We start from the raw sequence: 17690 nt of genomic DNA on the forward strand, positions 1-17690 counted from the left end.
AGTGTTTAATAAATAATGCAGGGTGGTTTTTTTAAAGTAACGGTAAGGCAGTTCTGGGTTTGGGAAAACTCCAAACCCAGAGGAAAACCCATTCTACTTGGGCAAAGCTGAATGCACAACAATGTATGCTGGTGCTGACTTGGAGAATAGCATATGAGAAGGTCTGTAGGGTTAGTTCCTATACCATGGAGCTTCCTTTATTGGGGAAGGGCTGTGGCTTAGGGGCAAAGCATCTGTTTTGTGTGCATAAGGCCCGGATTCGAATCCTGAAACTTCCCAGGCTGGGAAATACCCTCTGCCTGAAACCAAGCCAAACCAGTTTTTTCTCAAACATGGGCCTCCGGCTGTTGTAAGACTACAGCTCCCATCATCCCTGACTGCTGGTCCTGCTAACTAGGGAGGATGGGAGTTGTAGTCCACCAAGAGCCAGAGACCCAAGTTTGAGGAAAACTGCAATAAGTAGACAAGACTGAGCTCAGTATAAAGCAGCTGCCAATCTTCCTGTATGTGCTGGTGATGGTTTCTAAAGCCTCAACTATGTGGCTATATGAAATCTCTAAATAAGGGCCAATGAGGGGGAGGGAAGAGAAATTTCAGAGCTAAGCAACTACATTCCACCCTGATTCGCAGCGCCACCATTGCCCTACTGCTGGTTTTCGCCAGCAGCAGGATTGAGCCCTCAGAAGGTTGCTCTTCAGCCGTTGTGCCAAGGGCTCAGGCGGTCTCGCATTCCGTGGTTTCGGTGAGGCACATGCCGCAGTCACACCGAATGGCCTTGAGGTACGTGTAGAATGGGCTGACATTGGCCGCACAGTTTGGCAGCTTCACCGTCTCCAGCTTGGTCTCGTTGTAAGTGCAGACGCGGTGGTGAGCTTCGATGTAAGGGGGTTTCAGCACAGGTTTCTGGCCACAAGGGAGGCAGAGAGGGAGAGAGGGAGAGAGGGAGAGAGGAGATGTTAGCCTAAGCATGGCTGTATGGACATGCGTGACTGTCTTTGGAGCATCTTCTTTTCTCCTGCTCCAGAGGTTAGGACCCAAACTAATGGCTTCAGGTTACACAAAAGGAGATTCCGAAGAATAATAATAATAATAATAATAATAATAATAATAATAATAATAATAATAATTGTTGTTGTTGTTGTTAGAATGTTATTATTACGGTCAGAGACCAGTTCTGGGTCACTTACAATATCAGGAAAATCATAAAACACAACAGGAATACATTGAATTGCAATTGGGTATAACAGAGACAATTCAGATATAGCAGCAGTTTAAAAAATGTATTAAATCTTGATCACTAAAATATAACCTAAAATTATCATTTAAAATCTTGATCATTTTGGTAGTACAGCTTGTTCCTTAAGTTTTATGGCAGTCGCACAGAATTTGGCCACCCTTAGCGTAATCTCTAGATCCTTGTCCTCTACCAGGAGTTTAATAATAATAATAATAATATATTTATACCCCACCCATCTGCCCAGGCCTCCCCAGCCACTCTGGGTGGCTCCCAACAGAATATTAAAAACACGATAAAACATCAAACACTAAAAACTTGTTGTTTATTTCCTTGACATCCGACTATAAACTAGTTGTTTATTTCCTTGACATCCGACAGGAGGGCGTTCCATATGGCGGGCACCACCACTGAGAAGGCCCTCTGCCTGGTTCCCTGTAACCTCGCTTCTTGCAGTGAGGGAACTGCCAGAAGGCCCTCAGAGCTGGACCTCAGTGTCCGGGCAGAACGATGGGGGTGGAGACGCTCCTTCAGGTATACTGGGCCGAGGCCGTTTAGAGCTTTAAAGGTCAGCCCCAACACTTTGAACTGTGCTCGGAAACGTACTGGGAGCCAATGTACGGTAGGTCTTTCAGGGAACCAGGCAGAGGGTCTTCTCGGTAGTGGCACCCACCCTGTGGAAAACCCTCCCACCAGATGTCAAAGAGAACAACAACTACCAGACTTTTAGAAGACATCTGAAGGCAGCGCTGTTTAGGGAAGCTTTTAATGTTTGATGCATTACTGTATTTTAATATTTTGTTGGAAGCCACCCAGAGTGACTGGGGAAGCCCAGCCAGATGGGCGGGGTATAAATAATAAATTATTATTATATGTTGAGAGAGAGTTTCACAACTTAGTGGCTGCCACAGGAGATGTCCTCTCCTGGGCTATAGCCACCCTTAGTTTCTGAGGGCTGTGGAACATGTAAGAGGGCCTCCTCTGTAAGTCTTAACACCCAGGAAGATCTGTAGAGAAGGAGGTGATCTTTCAGGGACTTGGGACTTGTGGGCTCTCCAGATCATAGCCAGTCCTTTGAATTTCCTCAGTGGGAAAAGTGAGAATGAAAGCATTTATTTCTCCATCACAAGATTTTATACACAAACACACACACGTGGGGAATCAGGCTCAGAGCTCCTGGTGTGTGAAATGTAAAGGAGTCTAAAATTAGTCACAATCTTGTTCTGCTTAATGTGCATGGACTTGCTTGCCCTGTTTTGTCACACCCACTCACAAACACCTAACAGCACAATTACCACAACTCTGAGGCAACCAAAATTAGAAGCAAACATATTACTGGGATATGGAATAAAAAGCATCCCCTGTGAGTCAGGGGCTCTATTTTAATCCCCGAGGAATTTTCTGTCGGTGGAGCAATAAAGGACAGTTCCCCCTTAAGTGCTTAAGCTGTAAGGAGCTTTCGAAATTATATAATGAGAGCATTAAGTAATTGCTTGAGAATATATTTTGCCATGCAACTACTAAGGCCTTCTTAAGAAGAAAGAGGTGGAAACCTGCCGTGTGGAATTTTTAAACAAGTGGCTCTCATTAGAGATGCAGCCCCACTGCAAATATGCAATATTCGGTGATGTCAGCTATTTGTGTGTCAGAACAAGCCATTAAAAACCTCTGGAAAGTTACAAAGTAAGGATGGCAGACAAATTCTGTTCAGTTCACATTTAATGGTAAACCAACCAAATCGGCACTTTCCAGAATAATATGTGAACCAAATCGCAGCCCTCTATCAAAATTCTCACCCCTCCAAATTTTTCAGTTCAATCCTCCAGCCAAGTCATATGTGCAAAATTGCACACACTGGTAAAGTGTGCATGAAAAATTGCATATATTCATGAAAATTAACTCAAAAAATGTGTACGTTAGGCAAAAATGCATATCAAAATGTGTATGTGAAAAGAAATTGGCACTAAAATGCTAGTGGGTTTTAATGAGTACCTTTCAAATATTTGTTTGTTTGTTTTATTAAATTCGTATACTGCCCTCCATCCGAGGATCACAGGGCGGTTCGCAGCATAAAAATACAAAATGGAAACACAAAATACATAATAAAGCAAAAGCAAAGCAACCAATAATGATGTGGAAATATGGAGAAGATTGGAAAAATAAGAAAATGAGGAATACTGAAATGGACCAATTTGCCCAGGCCAAATTACAAGTATTGTGTCCATGTGTCCTTTATTACAGAGGATAGTCCCCTGTTTGAAGGAATGTCCAGACCAAGTCCAGATTAAAGATAAAGTACCCTCAAAAGAGAGCTTGTATCATGGAAGGCCATTGTTATTTTGAGGAGCTTTTAAGTAGGGAACAACAAGTCTCTTTATGGTGTTTATGGTGCCTCCCCTTTCATCCCCTAACTCTAGTTCAGGAGGAAGGTCTGTGGTTCAGTGGTACAGCATCTGCACACAGAAGATGCCAGCTTTGATCCTCAGCATCTCTAGGTAGGGCTGGGATAGAGCCCTTCTCCGAACCCCTTGGGAGCCCCTGCCACTCACCTCCCAAGTCTGACAACGGCCCCAGCATGAGTCTGTCGTAATTCGCATCGCCTTGCAGCCAGGCTTCTTGGCCAGGAAAGTGAACTCACGCACGGCACAACCAGTGAACGTTTGAAGGTTGATGCTGCGGGGCTTGGGGGCACCGGCCCAGCTGGCCAGGATGAAGAGAAGAAGTGAGCCTTGGACCACGGATGGGAGCTTCATTCTGTGAGGGAAACAGCAAAGACAGGGACTTGTTAAAGAAGCTTGCTAGGGGCATGTTCTGCATCAGAACTGGGCCTTGCCAATGACTTTGGACTCCAATTCCCATAATCCACAGCCAGTATGGCCAACAGTTGAGGATGATGGGTATTGTAGGCCAACAACATCTGGAAGACCCACCCCATCCTTCTTCTCCATAATCAAGATCCCACCTTGAGGTCCTTAGACCAAGTTACTTCAACCACACCTTATTGTTGATATCTTGGACCATTGTCTCATTACAATGACCTCTTTCTGATGGCTTGTTTTTTTGTGAACAGTTTTGCCAGTGCTGAAAAACAGCTCCTCATCTGGGTGATTTATTTATTTTTTGGCAGCCAGCAAGAAAGTTCACTTACACATTGATATGGTCTTCCATCACCCTCATTTGCCCTCAGTGGTATCAATAGATGACAATATCAAACTGCCCTGGGGGTTATTTGAAGGCTGGAGGAGAAATAGCTAATGTAAATAAACAATACATGAATCGTGCAGCCAAGTCTGGCTATAACTGGCTATGCTTTTATTCACTGATATCTGAGAATAACATCATGTTATATCATCCCATTCATCTCCACTACATGGGATCATTCATGTGCCTCGTTCAAGAAGGAGGAAGGTGGAATTTGGAAAATCAATAAAAATTAATTGGCAAAATAAAAATGGAAAATCAATAAAAATTAATTGGCAAATAGGTGGAAGGTGGAAGGAGACAGGTGAGGCACCACCCTAAAATGATGTTGAAGGGTCAGGACATCAACTATGTAAAATAAATAAAAGTTGAGAATTTTCACAACCTGAAAAGTCTTTGTTCTGCTGGAAATGATTGCTTCAATCCCCAAACAGGAATTATTAAACATTTGGTGCCCCCTCCCATTTTTATAGCCCTTTCAGTTTTGCATTTCAAAAAACGTTTCCAGTGTGGGGAAATCCAACATCTCTCTGGCTGCATGTCTGAGGCTGAAAACCCTCTAGCCAGTTTCTACCTGAAAGTGGGACTTGTGTAGAGTTGTGTAGAGTTGTTCTGTTAGGCTGTATCCTTAGAAGAAATTCATACTAGTTTTACACCAATTTTATCCTCAGTGCTTCTCCAACCCCCAAATGAATGCTGGGAACTGTAGTCTGGTGAGATGAGCATTCTGTATCAGAGATCCATAACCCTTATGTCAAAGAACTACACTTCCCAAGATTCTCAAGGAAGAGAGAAAGCCTGTTTCAGTATTTTAGGACAAAGCACAGAAATACTTGTAGGGAAACACAAGATTTAGTTTTCCATAACGGGGCAGGGGGAAGACTTGCCTAATACAGAAGTCTTGACAAAAGATAAAACCTAGTGTTGGAGCAGGAGATTTCTCTTCCAGAACAGTAAAGTACAGGCTTATTAGCAGCCATTACTATGTTGTTAATAATGCTCATTTTATCCTTGTAACAACCCAGGAATGGAAGGAGGGAGGGGCGGTGGGTGGGTTTATGGGTAGTGATGTATGGAAGTGAGAGCTGGACCATCAAGAAGGCTGATCACCGAAGAATTGATGCTTTTGAATTATGGTGCTGGAGGAGACTCTTGAGAGTCCCATGAAGAAGAAGAAGAAGAAGAGAAGAGTTTGGATTTGATATCCCGCCTTTCACTCCTCTTCAGGAGTCTCAAAGCATCTAACATTCTCCTTTCCCTTCCTCCCCCACAACAAACACTCTGTGAGGTGAGTGGGGCTGAGAGACTTCAAAGAAGTGTGACTGGCCCAAGGTCACCCAGCAGCTGCATGTGGAGGAGCGGAGACGCGAACCCGGTTCCCCAGATTACGAGACTACCGCTCTTACCCACTACACCACACTGGCTCTCAGGACTGCAAGAAGATCAAACCTATCCATTCTGAAGGAAATCAGCCCTGAGTGCTCACTGGAAGGACAGGTCCTGAAGCTGAGGCTCCAATACTTTGGCCACCTCATGAGAAGAGAAGACTCCCTGGAAAAGACCCTGATGTTGGGAAAAGATGGAGGGCACAAGGAGAAGGGGACGAAAGAGGACGAGATGGTTGGATAGTGTTCTCAAAGTGACCAGCATGAGTCTGACCAAACTGCGGGAGGCAGTGGAAGACAGGAGTGCCTGGCGTGCTCTGGTCCATGGAGTCACGAAGAGTCAGACACGACTAAACAACAACAACATCAAAGGCCTTGGTAAGGCCTTGAGCTCAGGTCTCCCCATTCCGAGTCCAAAACTCTAAGCCAGCAGTAGCCTTCAGGGTTGCCATATTTCAAAAAATAAAAACACCCTGGAAGTTGCTGAGCTTTTTTTTATTTTTTAGACAAACCCCAAGGATCCCTAAGATCCAGGACAAAGAACCTCCTCTTGGAAATTCCCCTTTGAAATTCTGGAAATGTCCAGTAAGTTCCAGACATATGGCAGCCCTAGTTATAGTTTTATTATTAAAGATGCCCACTTTCCATATTCATTTATTTTTATATGAATCCAGACAATATGGAAGTCCTAGAAGGACATTGGTGCTTTGGGAAAGGGAAATCTGTCTGTGGGTTATGGGTTGGTTTTGCTCCTGTTTGGTGTACTAGCTGGAAGATGATAGATAGATGATGATAGATGATAGATGATATAGATAGATAGATAGATAGATAGATAGATAGATAGATGATAGATAGATAGATAGATAGATAGATAGATAGATAGATAGATAGATGATAGATAGATGATAGACAGATAGATATAGATGATAGATGATAGATGATAGATAGATAGATGATAGATAGATAGATAGATGATAGATAGATAGATAGATAGATAGATGATAGATAGATAGATAGATAAATAGATAGATAGATGATAGATAGATAGATGATAGATAGATAGATAGATAGATAGATAGATAGATAGATAGATGATAGATAGATGATAGATAGATGATAGATATAGATAGATAGATAGATAGATAGATAGATAGATAGATAGATAGATAGATGATAGATAGATAGATGATAGATAGATGATAGATAGATAGATAGATAGATAGATAGATAGATAGATAGATGATAGATAGATAGATAGATAGATAGATGATAGATGATAGATGATAGATAGATAGATAGATAGATAGATAGATAGATAGATGATAGATAGATAGATAGATGATAGATAGATAGATAGATAGATAGATAGATAGATAGATAGATGATAGATAGATATAGATGATAGATGATAGATGATAGATGATAGATAGATAGATAGATGATAGATAGATAGATAGATAGATAGATAGATAGATAGATAGATGATAGATGATAGATAGATAGATAGATAGATAGATAGATAGATAGATAGATAGATCTATCATCTATCTATCTATCATCTATCTATCTATCATCTATCTATCTATCTATCTATCTATCTATCTATCTATCTATCTAATCTATCATCTATCATCTTCCAGCTTCCAGCTTCTCCATCGCTGATATAAATATCTGCCTATCCATCTATGTATCTACCTGTGATGGGGAACCTGTGGCCCTGCAGATATTGTTGGACTACAATTCCCTTCATCCTTGATTATTGGTCATCCTGGCAAGGGTTGATGGGAGTTATAGTTCAGCATCATATCGAGGGATCCTGGTTCCCCATTCCTGTTTGAATATTTTTCCTGGTGCCCAGCTGGGACCCTTTTCCAAATATGAAAGCCGGGCCATTTTTCTCGCCTCTCTTTAAAAGAAATAGACCCATTTAAATGAACCTTTCTGTGGCCGCCGATTGCCTTCGTTCGCTGTTACTTCCTGGTTGCCTCTAGACCAGCTGCAAACAGTGACCTGCACCTTGCCGAAAGACAACAGACTCTCTTACCTAGCTCGAGGAATGCCCCTCGATTCTCCAGCTGCAGTTCTGCAAGGCGGTCGCTTGCCAAAGGACGGGAGACGGCCTCCTCCTCTGTCAGTGTCAGCTCTTGCCAGAGCTCCTTGCCAGCTGCTACTAGGCTGCTTAATTGCTCAAATTTATAGAAAAGGCTGTGTCAGTCAAACCACAATGGAGGCAGATCCTTACTTGAACACGCAGCGGCATCAAAGGCGATGGGTTAGAAAAAGGAGCCTCTCGTTCCCAGAGCTAAGTTCAGGGATATTGTGTGTGTTTTTTCCCCTCTCCCTAACATCACCCGAGTGGAACAAAAGGGAGCATCTTGGTGGGGCTGCAGGATCGTGGCAAGGAAAAAATGAGCAGGCCACTGGATCTTACCCCCGCCCTCCTTCGTGGCACTTTCCACCCCTTTGGCATTCAGAATGGTGCAAAGTCAGTCTCCCAGGTATCCGTTATCCCAGGGAAAGCGAGAGCTGAGCCAAACGCACAATAAGGAGAGGATCCGCCAACAAAACCTTGAGTTAAATTTCACTGCCTTAGCTCCTTTGTTGTGTGAGTATGGAGGGTGGGGGGGGGTGGCCCGCACACTTCCTAATTCCGTGCAGTGATTATTGCAAGGTGTGCGTAACCATGTAAACATTGCAAATCGCTAAGGAGTCAGCTGGCCCTTGGTTTTCTGTAAGCATGAACACTGCAGGTGTAAAAGAAGAAGAGAAAGTAAGAAAACGGTGCTATATTTGGGGAAGTTTACTTGCAATAAATGTGCATATTAGGCAAAATTGCACACCAAACCGTGAATATTGTGTGTGTGTGTGTGTGTGTGTGTGAGAGAGAGAGAGAGAGAGAGAGAGAGAGAGAGAGAGAGAGAGAGAGAGAGAGACAGAGCACGAACTCAAATCACCTCCGGACTTGATTATTGTAACTCACTCTATGTGGGGCTGCCCTTGAGACGGACTCAGAAACTCCAGCAGGTGCAGAATGCCGTGGTGAGACTCTTTACAGGGTCCTCGCCACGGGATCACATTCACCCGGTGCTATACCAGCTGCACTGGCTCCTGGTGGAGTACAGGATCAGGTTCAAGGTGCTGGTTCTAACCTTTAAAGCCCTATATGGCCTAGGATCCTCGTACCTTCTGGTATGTCCCACGGAGGATCTTGGAGATCCTGGGCCACAGGGAGGTTAGGCTGGCCTCAACCAGAGCCAGGGCTTTTTCGGCCGTGGTCCCGATCTGGTGGAACGCTCTGCCACAAGAGACTAGGGCCCTGCGGGACCTGACATCTTTCCGCAGGGCCTGCAAGACAGAGCTGTTCCACCAGGCCTTTGGCCAAGGCACAGTCTGACCCCCTCCTTTGGTAATCCTCATAGAACTCTAGCCCAATGGTTGCCATTAATTTGATTCTGAATTGATTTTAGAATGAATTGATTTTAGAATGTATTTCAATTAATAGATTGTGATTTTATGTAAACTGTGTTACTTTTACTGTTGTTAGCCGCTCTGAGCCCGCCTTCGGCTGGGGAGGGTGGGATATAAATAAAAAAATATTATTATTATTATTATTATTATTATTAGGCTGGGAAAACGATAAGTTAAGGAAAAACCAAAATTGGCCAGTTCATCCTTCTCCACCCAGTCCCCAAAGTGCCTCTTGGAGACATATCTATGACAAGGTAAAAGGCAATATGAAATGAAAGTTCTACTTGTTTTTCCTGTATAGTCAATCAGGCGTCGTCTGTTGTGTCCTGCAGGCTTATATAGTTCAGAAAAGGGTCACGCAAGACAACCAGATCAATGTCTACCAAAGTATAGAAAGTCAAGGGGGAAGTCCCCTGTTTCCATCCATTCACATAAACTGTGGAAAAAGTTTTTGGGGTTGTGGTTTTTTTTGCACACATGCATGCACACAGAAACACCTTGAATTGATTCTCTCACCCCCTTTTTTTTAAAAAAAAAAGTCGCTGTTTATAAATGTTGCCCTGGCAACGGTGATGCTGAGACATGACACATCTCTCCAAACACCAGCTTGTCCCTTGCCCTCCTGCCAGACGCTCATCTCACTGTTGATGGCCTCCCAGCCAGACAACCCATCACTGCCGCAACCACCTCACTCTTGCACCACTTGGGTGGTTGACTAGCGCCGACAGGATTAACCCTGAAGTTATAAACCGACTGGTCCCTGCTGTTACATTTCCTGCAGATTCAAAATTACACCATCAGTCAGAAAGCTATCTATTCCAGCCTCTGGTCCAAACTCTGGTGGTAAATAGACCATCTGAAATTGTTTAACTAGTCCAGTGGTTTGTCACAGAATTCTACTCAATATTGATCCAGAGCAGATTCCAACGTATACTTAGCAGGGTAAAAACTTAAATACGTTGCAGGATTCCCCAAAAATAGACCAGAGGCAGACATCTGAAGGCAGCCCTGTTTAGGAAAGCTTTAAATGTTTAATGTTTAATAGACTTGTATTTTAATATTCTATTGGAAGTCACCCAGAGTGGCTGGGGAAACCCAGCCAGATGGGTGGGGTATAAATAATAAATTATTATTATTATTATTATTATTATTATTATTATTGTCAGGGGCTCAGGGGCAGAGCCACAGGGGAAAGAGGAGTTGGAGAGCGAAGGGGAAGGATCTGAGGGGAGCTTAGGAGGGTATGACAGTGGCCCGGGAGATTCCATGAGTCTCTCCAGCGAATCAGAAGATTCCCAGAAAGAGGCGCCCAGGGTCAGGGCAAGGGGGGCCAGCGGTGAGTCCCCAAGCGGCAGCTGGAGATCAGGGCCAGCTTCCCCGCCAGAGCGTAGCGGGGGGGAAGAAGCCCACAGATCAGGACCAGCGTCTTCTCCAGCAGGGAGAGAGAGTGAGTCAGAACTGACCACGCCTCCGTCGGAGAGTGGAGGGGCGGAGCGGAGGTCAGTTCCAACCAGCCCCCCCGAAGGGGGAAGCAGTGACAGGAGCAGTGTAGCCGTTAGGAGGAAAGTGGCCGGCTGGGCGCGCGCGCCAAGTTCAAATGTACAGGCGCGCGGGTCAGCAGAAAATCAAGATTGGGAGCCAGGTCCCAAAGCCCGCCGGAGACAGGGGGAGGAGTCGGAGGAATCCGCCTCCGAAGAGTCCAGGAAGGGTGGGACCCCAGGGGGCAGGAGAACCCAGAGGAGAAAAGAGCAGAGGAAGCAGAGGAAGAGGTGGAGCAAAGCTCGAGTGTTAAACTGGTGTAGGGGAGGGGGAGAGTCAGACGGAGCTTCGACAGTCTAGAGTTACAGACGTAGGGCTGCGCGCCACGGGTGTAAAACCAACAATGAACTTCAATAAAGACTGGCGTTGGTCCTTTGTGAGCTGGGACCTGAGGGAGCCCTGACAATTATTATTATTATTATTAATCCAGCAGAGCTTTACTGGAACTGAAGACAAATGAGCATAATGGTCACAAATCCAATACGTTCAGGATTGGCACTATCCATAAGAAATCCAGTCGCAGAAGACTTAACTAAAACTTAAAATAACTTATAAGAAGTCTAAAACTTAACACTAAGCATACTATGTACAGTACACCACAACAGAAGGAAAAGAGATAGAAAGAAAAAAGTGAAAACCAGGCTCCTTCTGGCCTTACTTTTATGGTTGGCATGACCTTGACAGAAAAGAGATAAGAGAACCACTTTAAGCCAGCTCTACTTAAGCTTCTCTGAAGGAATAACCCAAACATCATGAACCTTCTGCTTGTTTCTTTCACACAGAAAAGCTTCCAGAACCCTCTTGATAAGAATAGGAAAGATCTCTACACATCAGATCAATACTTTCTGCACTAAGAAACACAAAGGGACATGGTGTTCATCCAGTGTGCCCTGGGGTGCCTTGAATGATGGTCAGGGATGCCGCGGGCAACACTGGCCTCTGTCCCTCTTTCCTTCTCTGATGCCCTCTTGCGTCTCTGACTCCCAAAGGCTTGCACAGCTATTTGTTGCAGCAGCCCTGGCTATATGCTCCACAGGCAAATGGTACCTCTGGTCAGGGTGCTGGTTGCCAGGAGCTGAGGCGGCCTCAGAGTAAGCAAGCAAGCAAGCGAGGAAGCCCAGCCAGCCAGCCCACCAACCCTTGTTATTGGGAATGGATGGACAAGTCCCAGGCCCCTTCTGGTTCCCTCAATGCGAGAAGTGAGGTTACAGGGAACCAGGCAGAGGGCCTTCTCGGTAGTGGCGCCTGCCCTGTGGAATGCCCTCCCACCAGATGTGAAGGAAATAAACAACTATCTGACTTTTAGAAGATATCTGAAGGCAACCCTGTTTAGGGAAATATTTAACGTTTGATGTTTTATCCTGTTTTTAATCTTCTGTTGTGAGCCGCTCAGAGTAATAATAATTTTGTTGTTGTTGTTTAGTCGTTTAGTTGTGTACGACTCTTCGTGACCCCATGGACCAGAGCACGCCAGGCACTCCTGTCTTCCACTGCCTCCTGCAGTTTGGTCAAACTCATGCTGGTAGCTTCGAGTACACTGTCCAACCATCTCGTCCTCTGTTGTCCCCTTCTCCTTGTGCCCTCCATCTTTCCCAACATGAGGGTCTTTTCCAGGGAGTCTTCTCTTCTCATGAGGTGGCCAAAGTAGTGGAGCCTCAGCTTCAGGATCTGTCCTTCCAATGAGCACTCAGGGCTGATTTCCTTCAGAATGGAGAGGTTTGATCTTCTTGCCGTCCATGGGACTCTCAAGAGTCTCCTCCAGCACCAGAATTCAAAAGCATCAATTCTTTGGCGATCAGCCTTCTTTATGGTCCAGCTCTCACTTCCATACATCGCTACTGGGGAAACCATAGCTTTAACTATACGGACCTAACTATTATTATTAATCAGTGGTGTTCTGTTTTCAAAGTCTCGTTCCCACCCGCAAATTCTCATGGATCCTTTACTGACACTAGTGCTATTAAACATGTCCTTAAATTATGTTCGGTCTGATTGGCTTGAGGATGCCCACCCTCAATGGGGGCCTTAACCCAAGCCTTGCCCAGACATTGCTCAGATTTATGCATGAAAGCAGAAACCCAAGTTTGAGTTCTTCATCCAGCAGCGAGGGCCAGGGCAACTTTGGTCATAGTGCCACATATGAATCTACTTCTGCATAAATCAGGAGTGATCCATGCCAGTAATCTGAGAATTTACTGCCATTTCTATGGATCGGGACGGTCTCATCTTTTAAATACGGAGAAGCACACACCCATCTTACTTTCTTTGAGAAACTCCTATATTCCACCTTGCTTTCCATTTCTTGTGGAAAGGCTCGTATGACAATGAAACGGTCTGAATCCCATAATCCCTTCCCTCTGGCTCAGAGACTGAAGTGGAAGCTTTACAACCATAGAGACTCTCTATCTTATGTCATCGTTGGGTGGTTTGATTTTCCTATTGTTCCTGACCAACAGGCTGGAAAAGAAAACCTCATTCTGACATGCTACTACATCCTTTAAAAAAAATAAAAATTAAAAAAAAAATGTTTCCAAGATTGCAAACTTTATTTATCACCCAGGCAATCAAGAAAAGCTTTTGGGGAAGGATGGGGAGCTGCCTGCCTCCCTGCTCCAAGAGGAGAGAGTTGCAAGAAGTCAGAGTGTTTCCCTTAGCCTAAAATGCATGCAAAGAATGTGCTCGTGAACAAAACACAAGTTATAGCTGGGAGTGAAACCAATTCAACATCTGTGAAATCAACGCTGCTCACCTGTTCAAAGAAATCTCAGTAGTTTCATCCAATGGGTTTTAAGTGCTTAAATCTGCCTAAAAATTGCATACAGCTAAAACAATAGTTTTGACCTACGGGAGTAGGGAGAAGAAGCATACTCGGGACTTATAAAGGAAAAGGTAAAGGGACCCCTGACCATTAGGTCCAGTCGTGGCCGACTCTGGGGTTGCGGCGCTCATCTCGCTTTATTGGCTGAGGGAGCCGGCGTACAGCTTCCGGGTCATGTGGCCAGCAGGACTAAGCCACTTCTGGTGAACCAGAGCAGTGCACAGAGATGCCGTTTACCTTCCCGCTGGAGCGGTACCTATTTATCTACTTCCACTTTGACGTGCTTTCAAACTGCTAGGTTGGCAGGAGCAGGGACTGAGCAACAGGAGCTCACCCTGTCACGGGGATTCGAACCGCCGACCTTCTGATCGGCAAGTCCTAGGCTCTGTGGCGCTACCCGTGTCCCTATTGGGGACTTATATAATCATCAAATTGTAGAGTTGGAAGTAACCATAAAGGCTGACTACACAGCTAAAGATGACTACAGATGCAGTGATGTCCAAACTTTTTTCAAAGAGGGCCAGATTTGATGAAATGAAGGGCTGTGAGGGCCAGCCAAAGGGCCGACCATAGTTGCTGAGCTTTATTTAAGATTGAAGCTGTTGAGCTTTTTGTTGCTTGTTGAGCTTTTTTTTAGGGTTGGAGTTGTCAAGAGTTTTTTAGGATTTTGCCCCAGGAAATAAACTGCCACAGGGGCCGGATTTAACCGACCGGTGGGCCAAATTAGACCCCCGAAACAGACTTTGGACATGCCTGACAGATGACCATCCGACCTCTCTTTAAAAGCCTGCAATGAAGGAGAGCCCATTACCTTCTAAGGTGGTCTGTTCCACTGTTGAACAGCTCTTAGCTTCAGAAAGTTTTTCCTGGTGTTTAGTCGGACTCTCCTTTCTTGTAACTTGAGACCATTGGTTCAGGTCCTACCCTCCAGAGCAGGAGAAAACAAGCTTGTTCCCTCTTCCATGGGGCAGCCCTTATCTCAAGAGGGCTATTGCATCTCCTCTCAGCCTCCTCTTTCGCAGGCTAAACATACCCAGCTCCTTCAACCGTTCCTCATAAGGCTTGGTTTCCAGACCCTTGATCGTCTTGGTTGCCCTCCTCTGCACACCTTCCAGCATCTCAATATCCATCTTCTTTTAAATAGATGGTTACATTTTTAAAACATGTCTGGGGGGATTGGACCAAAAGATGTTGGGTTGGCTTCCATCTCTGAGGTTTCCAGGCTTTCAGACAGGGAGTCTTTTCCAGCCCTGCCCGCAGGTGTCAGGAATCGAACCCATGACCCTCTGCATGCAAAGCATCCCCCTACCTCTGAGCTGCAACTCATCTCCAACCAATTACAAGTAGCATAAGGATTCCAAGGCAAGGATGCCCAATTCATAACATGGATTTCATGAGCCCTGCTAGCTGCTGAAAGAACAGCTCAATTGGGCTCTCCTGTCCCTGAACTGTTCCCTGCCCCCACCTGGTCATGATGAAAAGTACTATTTAACTTTAAAGAATTGATGATGGGGTCTACTGCTTTCCTCTTCCCTCCATAGTTCTGTTACCTTTTATGTTGCGTATTTATTTTTTAGGGTTGTCTGCCTGTAGGCAGGGACTGTTTCAATGGATTGCACATAAGCTGGTTTGAGAGACTTTTTGGCGGAGGAGTGGGGTAAAAAGGTAAATGCATCAGTACATACATGCATAGTGCCTTGCTAACTGCCACCTGGAACTGCTGTTTACACAGGTTGGTTTGACCTTCAACCTGCAGGTATATCGTCACCCATATTCTGCCCAGGTGGAAAAGGGGAGAGTTGTTTCGTGATGAATGATAGAATGTCTTTCTTTCTTTCTTTCTTTCTTTCTTTCTTTCTTTCTTTCTTTCTTTCTTTCTTTCTTTCTCCTTCTTCTTCTTCTTTAGCCAATGATAGCTTTACCCAAATTAATCTCTGCTCCTTTTTTGAGTGCAAACTCTTGATTTGTGCCAAAATAAAGTAATTTTTGCTCTTATCAGCTCCTGATCTGTGTTCAGTTCCAACGGAACTCAAAAGAGTTCACAACCGAGGCCATTGTGAAATTGATCCGACTTTCCCCTTTCAGTTAATTAATCAGAACAGAGTCAAGCAGTTCCTGCTTATGTTTCCAGTAAATGTGATGCTATTGTCAAAAGCAACGTTTCCAACTTATTTTCATTGGCATCAAACTTCGTCAGGCGGAGAAGCTCCTTCTGGAAAAAGCCATGCCCCCAAAAGACTAAAGCGGGAGAGATGGATTTTCTGGGGCCATTGAGTTGGAAAGGATTTGCTAAGGGCAATTAAAGGAAGGGCAGGGTCAGAGGAGGTCAAGTCCTGGAACAATAATGATACTTGATACTGCAGCATTATAGACCGGCTCCTTTCTGACATCTTAAAATATTGCCAGCATGGCTAAACCTTCTGGTGCCTCTCCACCTAACCTATATGCAGGATTGTTGGGAAGATGAAACAAGGAGTGGGGAGAATCATGTATACTATCTTGAGTTCTTTGAAGGCAAATGCATTCATTTATTTGTTTGTTTTAAATTTATTTAAGCTATAAATTGCTTAAAGGCCTCTGCATTTCAGTAGGCCCTTTAAGGAAGTGTGCTGTTTTCATGATTAGTTTTAATTGCACTTTTTGCAATTGTTTACGTGCACAGCTTAGCATCTAAGATAATTAAGAGGGGTATGTTGTTGTTTAGTCATTTAGTCGTGTCCAACTCTTTGTGACCCCATGGACCAGAGCAGGCCAGGCACTCCTGTCTTCCACTGCCTCCTGCAGTTTGGTCAAACTCATGCTGGTCGCTTCGAGAACACTGTCCAACCATCTCGTCCTCTGCCGTCCCCTTCTCCTTGTGCCCTCCATCTTTCCCAACATCAGGGTCTTTTCCAGGGAGTCTTCTCTTCTCATGAGGTGGCCAAAGTACTGGAGCCTCAGCTTCAGGATCTGTCCTTCCAGTGAGCACTCAGGGCTGATTTCCTTCAGAATGGAGAGGTTTGATCTTCTTGCAGCCCATGGGACTCTCAAGAGTTTCCTCCAGCACCATAATTCAAAAGCATCAATTCTTCAGCGATCAGCCTTCTTTATGGTCCAGCTCTCACTTCCATACATCACTACTGGGAAAACCACTATACGGAAATATATGTATCATCTACCTAAAAGAAGAAAGGTATTGACAAACTAGAAGGTGCACAGAGAAGGGCAACCAAGATCAACAAGGGTCTGGAAATCAAGTCTCACGAACAACGGTTGAGCGACTTGGGGGTGTTTAGCCTGGATAAGAGGATACTTAGAGGTGATCTGATAGGCACCGTCAGATTTCTGAAGGGCTGTCACATAGAAGATGATGCTAACTTGATTTCTGTTGCTCCAGAGGGTAGGAATCAACCCCTGGATTCAAATTACAAGAAAGCAGATTCTGACTAAACATTTGGAATAACTTTCTGACGGTTAAGAGCTGCTCAACAGCAGAACGGGCTCCCTCAGAAAGCGGTGGACTCTCCTTCCTTGGAGGTTTTTAAAGAGAGATGGGTGGGCATCTGCCAGGGATTATCTAGCTGATCATTCCTGCATTGCAGGGGGTTTGGACTGGTTGACCACCGAGTTCCCTTCCACTTCTACAATTCTGTCACCCAGTTTGTCTCGACAGGAAAAAGAATCACGAGACAGCCGCTCGTTTTAACACACTTGGTTGTGACCTGTGCAGACTGCGTCCGCTAAGCTTAATGGAACAGCATTCAAGCTGCCATTGTGAACAGGTGGCAGAATGTATCTGTTTGGCTTAATTGCCAGGGAAAACAGAAGTTCGCAACTAAGCCATTGAGAGGGATTTCTGCGCTCCCTTTTAACCGGCTCTGAATTCGTTACTAGGGCAAGAAATCCAGTCGCTTGCATCATGGTCGGAAAACTTACGCAGGGTGTGGGTGAGCCTGAACTGGAGGGGGATACTTTCATTTAAAAAAGAAAAGACATCGTTTATTTTTATTTTTAGTCATATCTCCACCCCTGCTCTCCAGTACTCACCCTACTGTGAACGGATCAT

The 17690-nt window shown here is 44.7% G+C and overlaps 1 protein-coding gene across 1 annotated transcript; it reads right to left on the minus strand.

Moving 5' to 3' along the window:
- Positions 1-480: 480 nt before the first annotated feature.
- GPHB5 (glycoprotein hormone subunit beta 5) lies at positions 481-8750 on the minus strand. Its single transcript, XM_028706932.2, has 3 exons — positions 7865-8750; positions 3784-3988; positions 481-903 (listed from the first exon to the last, which is right to left on the minus strand). The coding sequence occupies exons 2-3, from the start codon at positions 3985-3987 to the stop codon at positions 715-717; spliced, it is 393 nt and encodes a 130-aa protein (XP_028562765.1). The 5' UTR covers position 3988; positions 7865-8750; the 3' UTR covers positions 481-714.
- Between the last annotated feature and the right edge of the window lie 8940 nt (positions 8751-17690).

The sequence above is a fragment of the Podarcis muralis genome, chromosome 1 (assembly GCF_964188315.1).
Source record: "Podarcis muralis chromosome 1, rPodMur119.hap1.1, whole genome shotgun sequence".
NCBI lineage: Eukaryota > Metazoa > Chordata > Lepidosauria > Squamata > Lacertidae > Podarcis > Podarcis muralis.

Bases quoted from the DNA above. Each gene is read 5' to 3' on its own strand.
- GPHB5 (XM_028706932.2), bottom strand. From the start codon at position 3,987: ATGAAGCTCCCATCCGTGGTCCAAGGCTCACTTCTTCTCTTCATCCTG. The intron at 904-3,783 runs GTGAGTGGCAGG...CCTTGTGGCCAG, and splicing joins GCCGTTGTCAGACTTGGGAG to AAACCTGTGCTGAAACCCCC.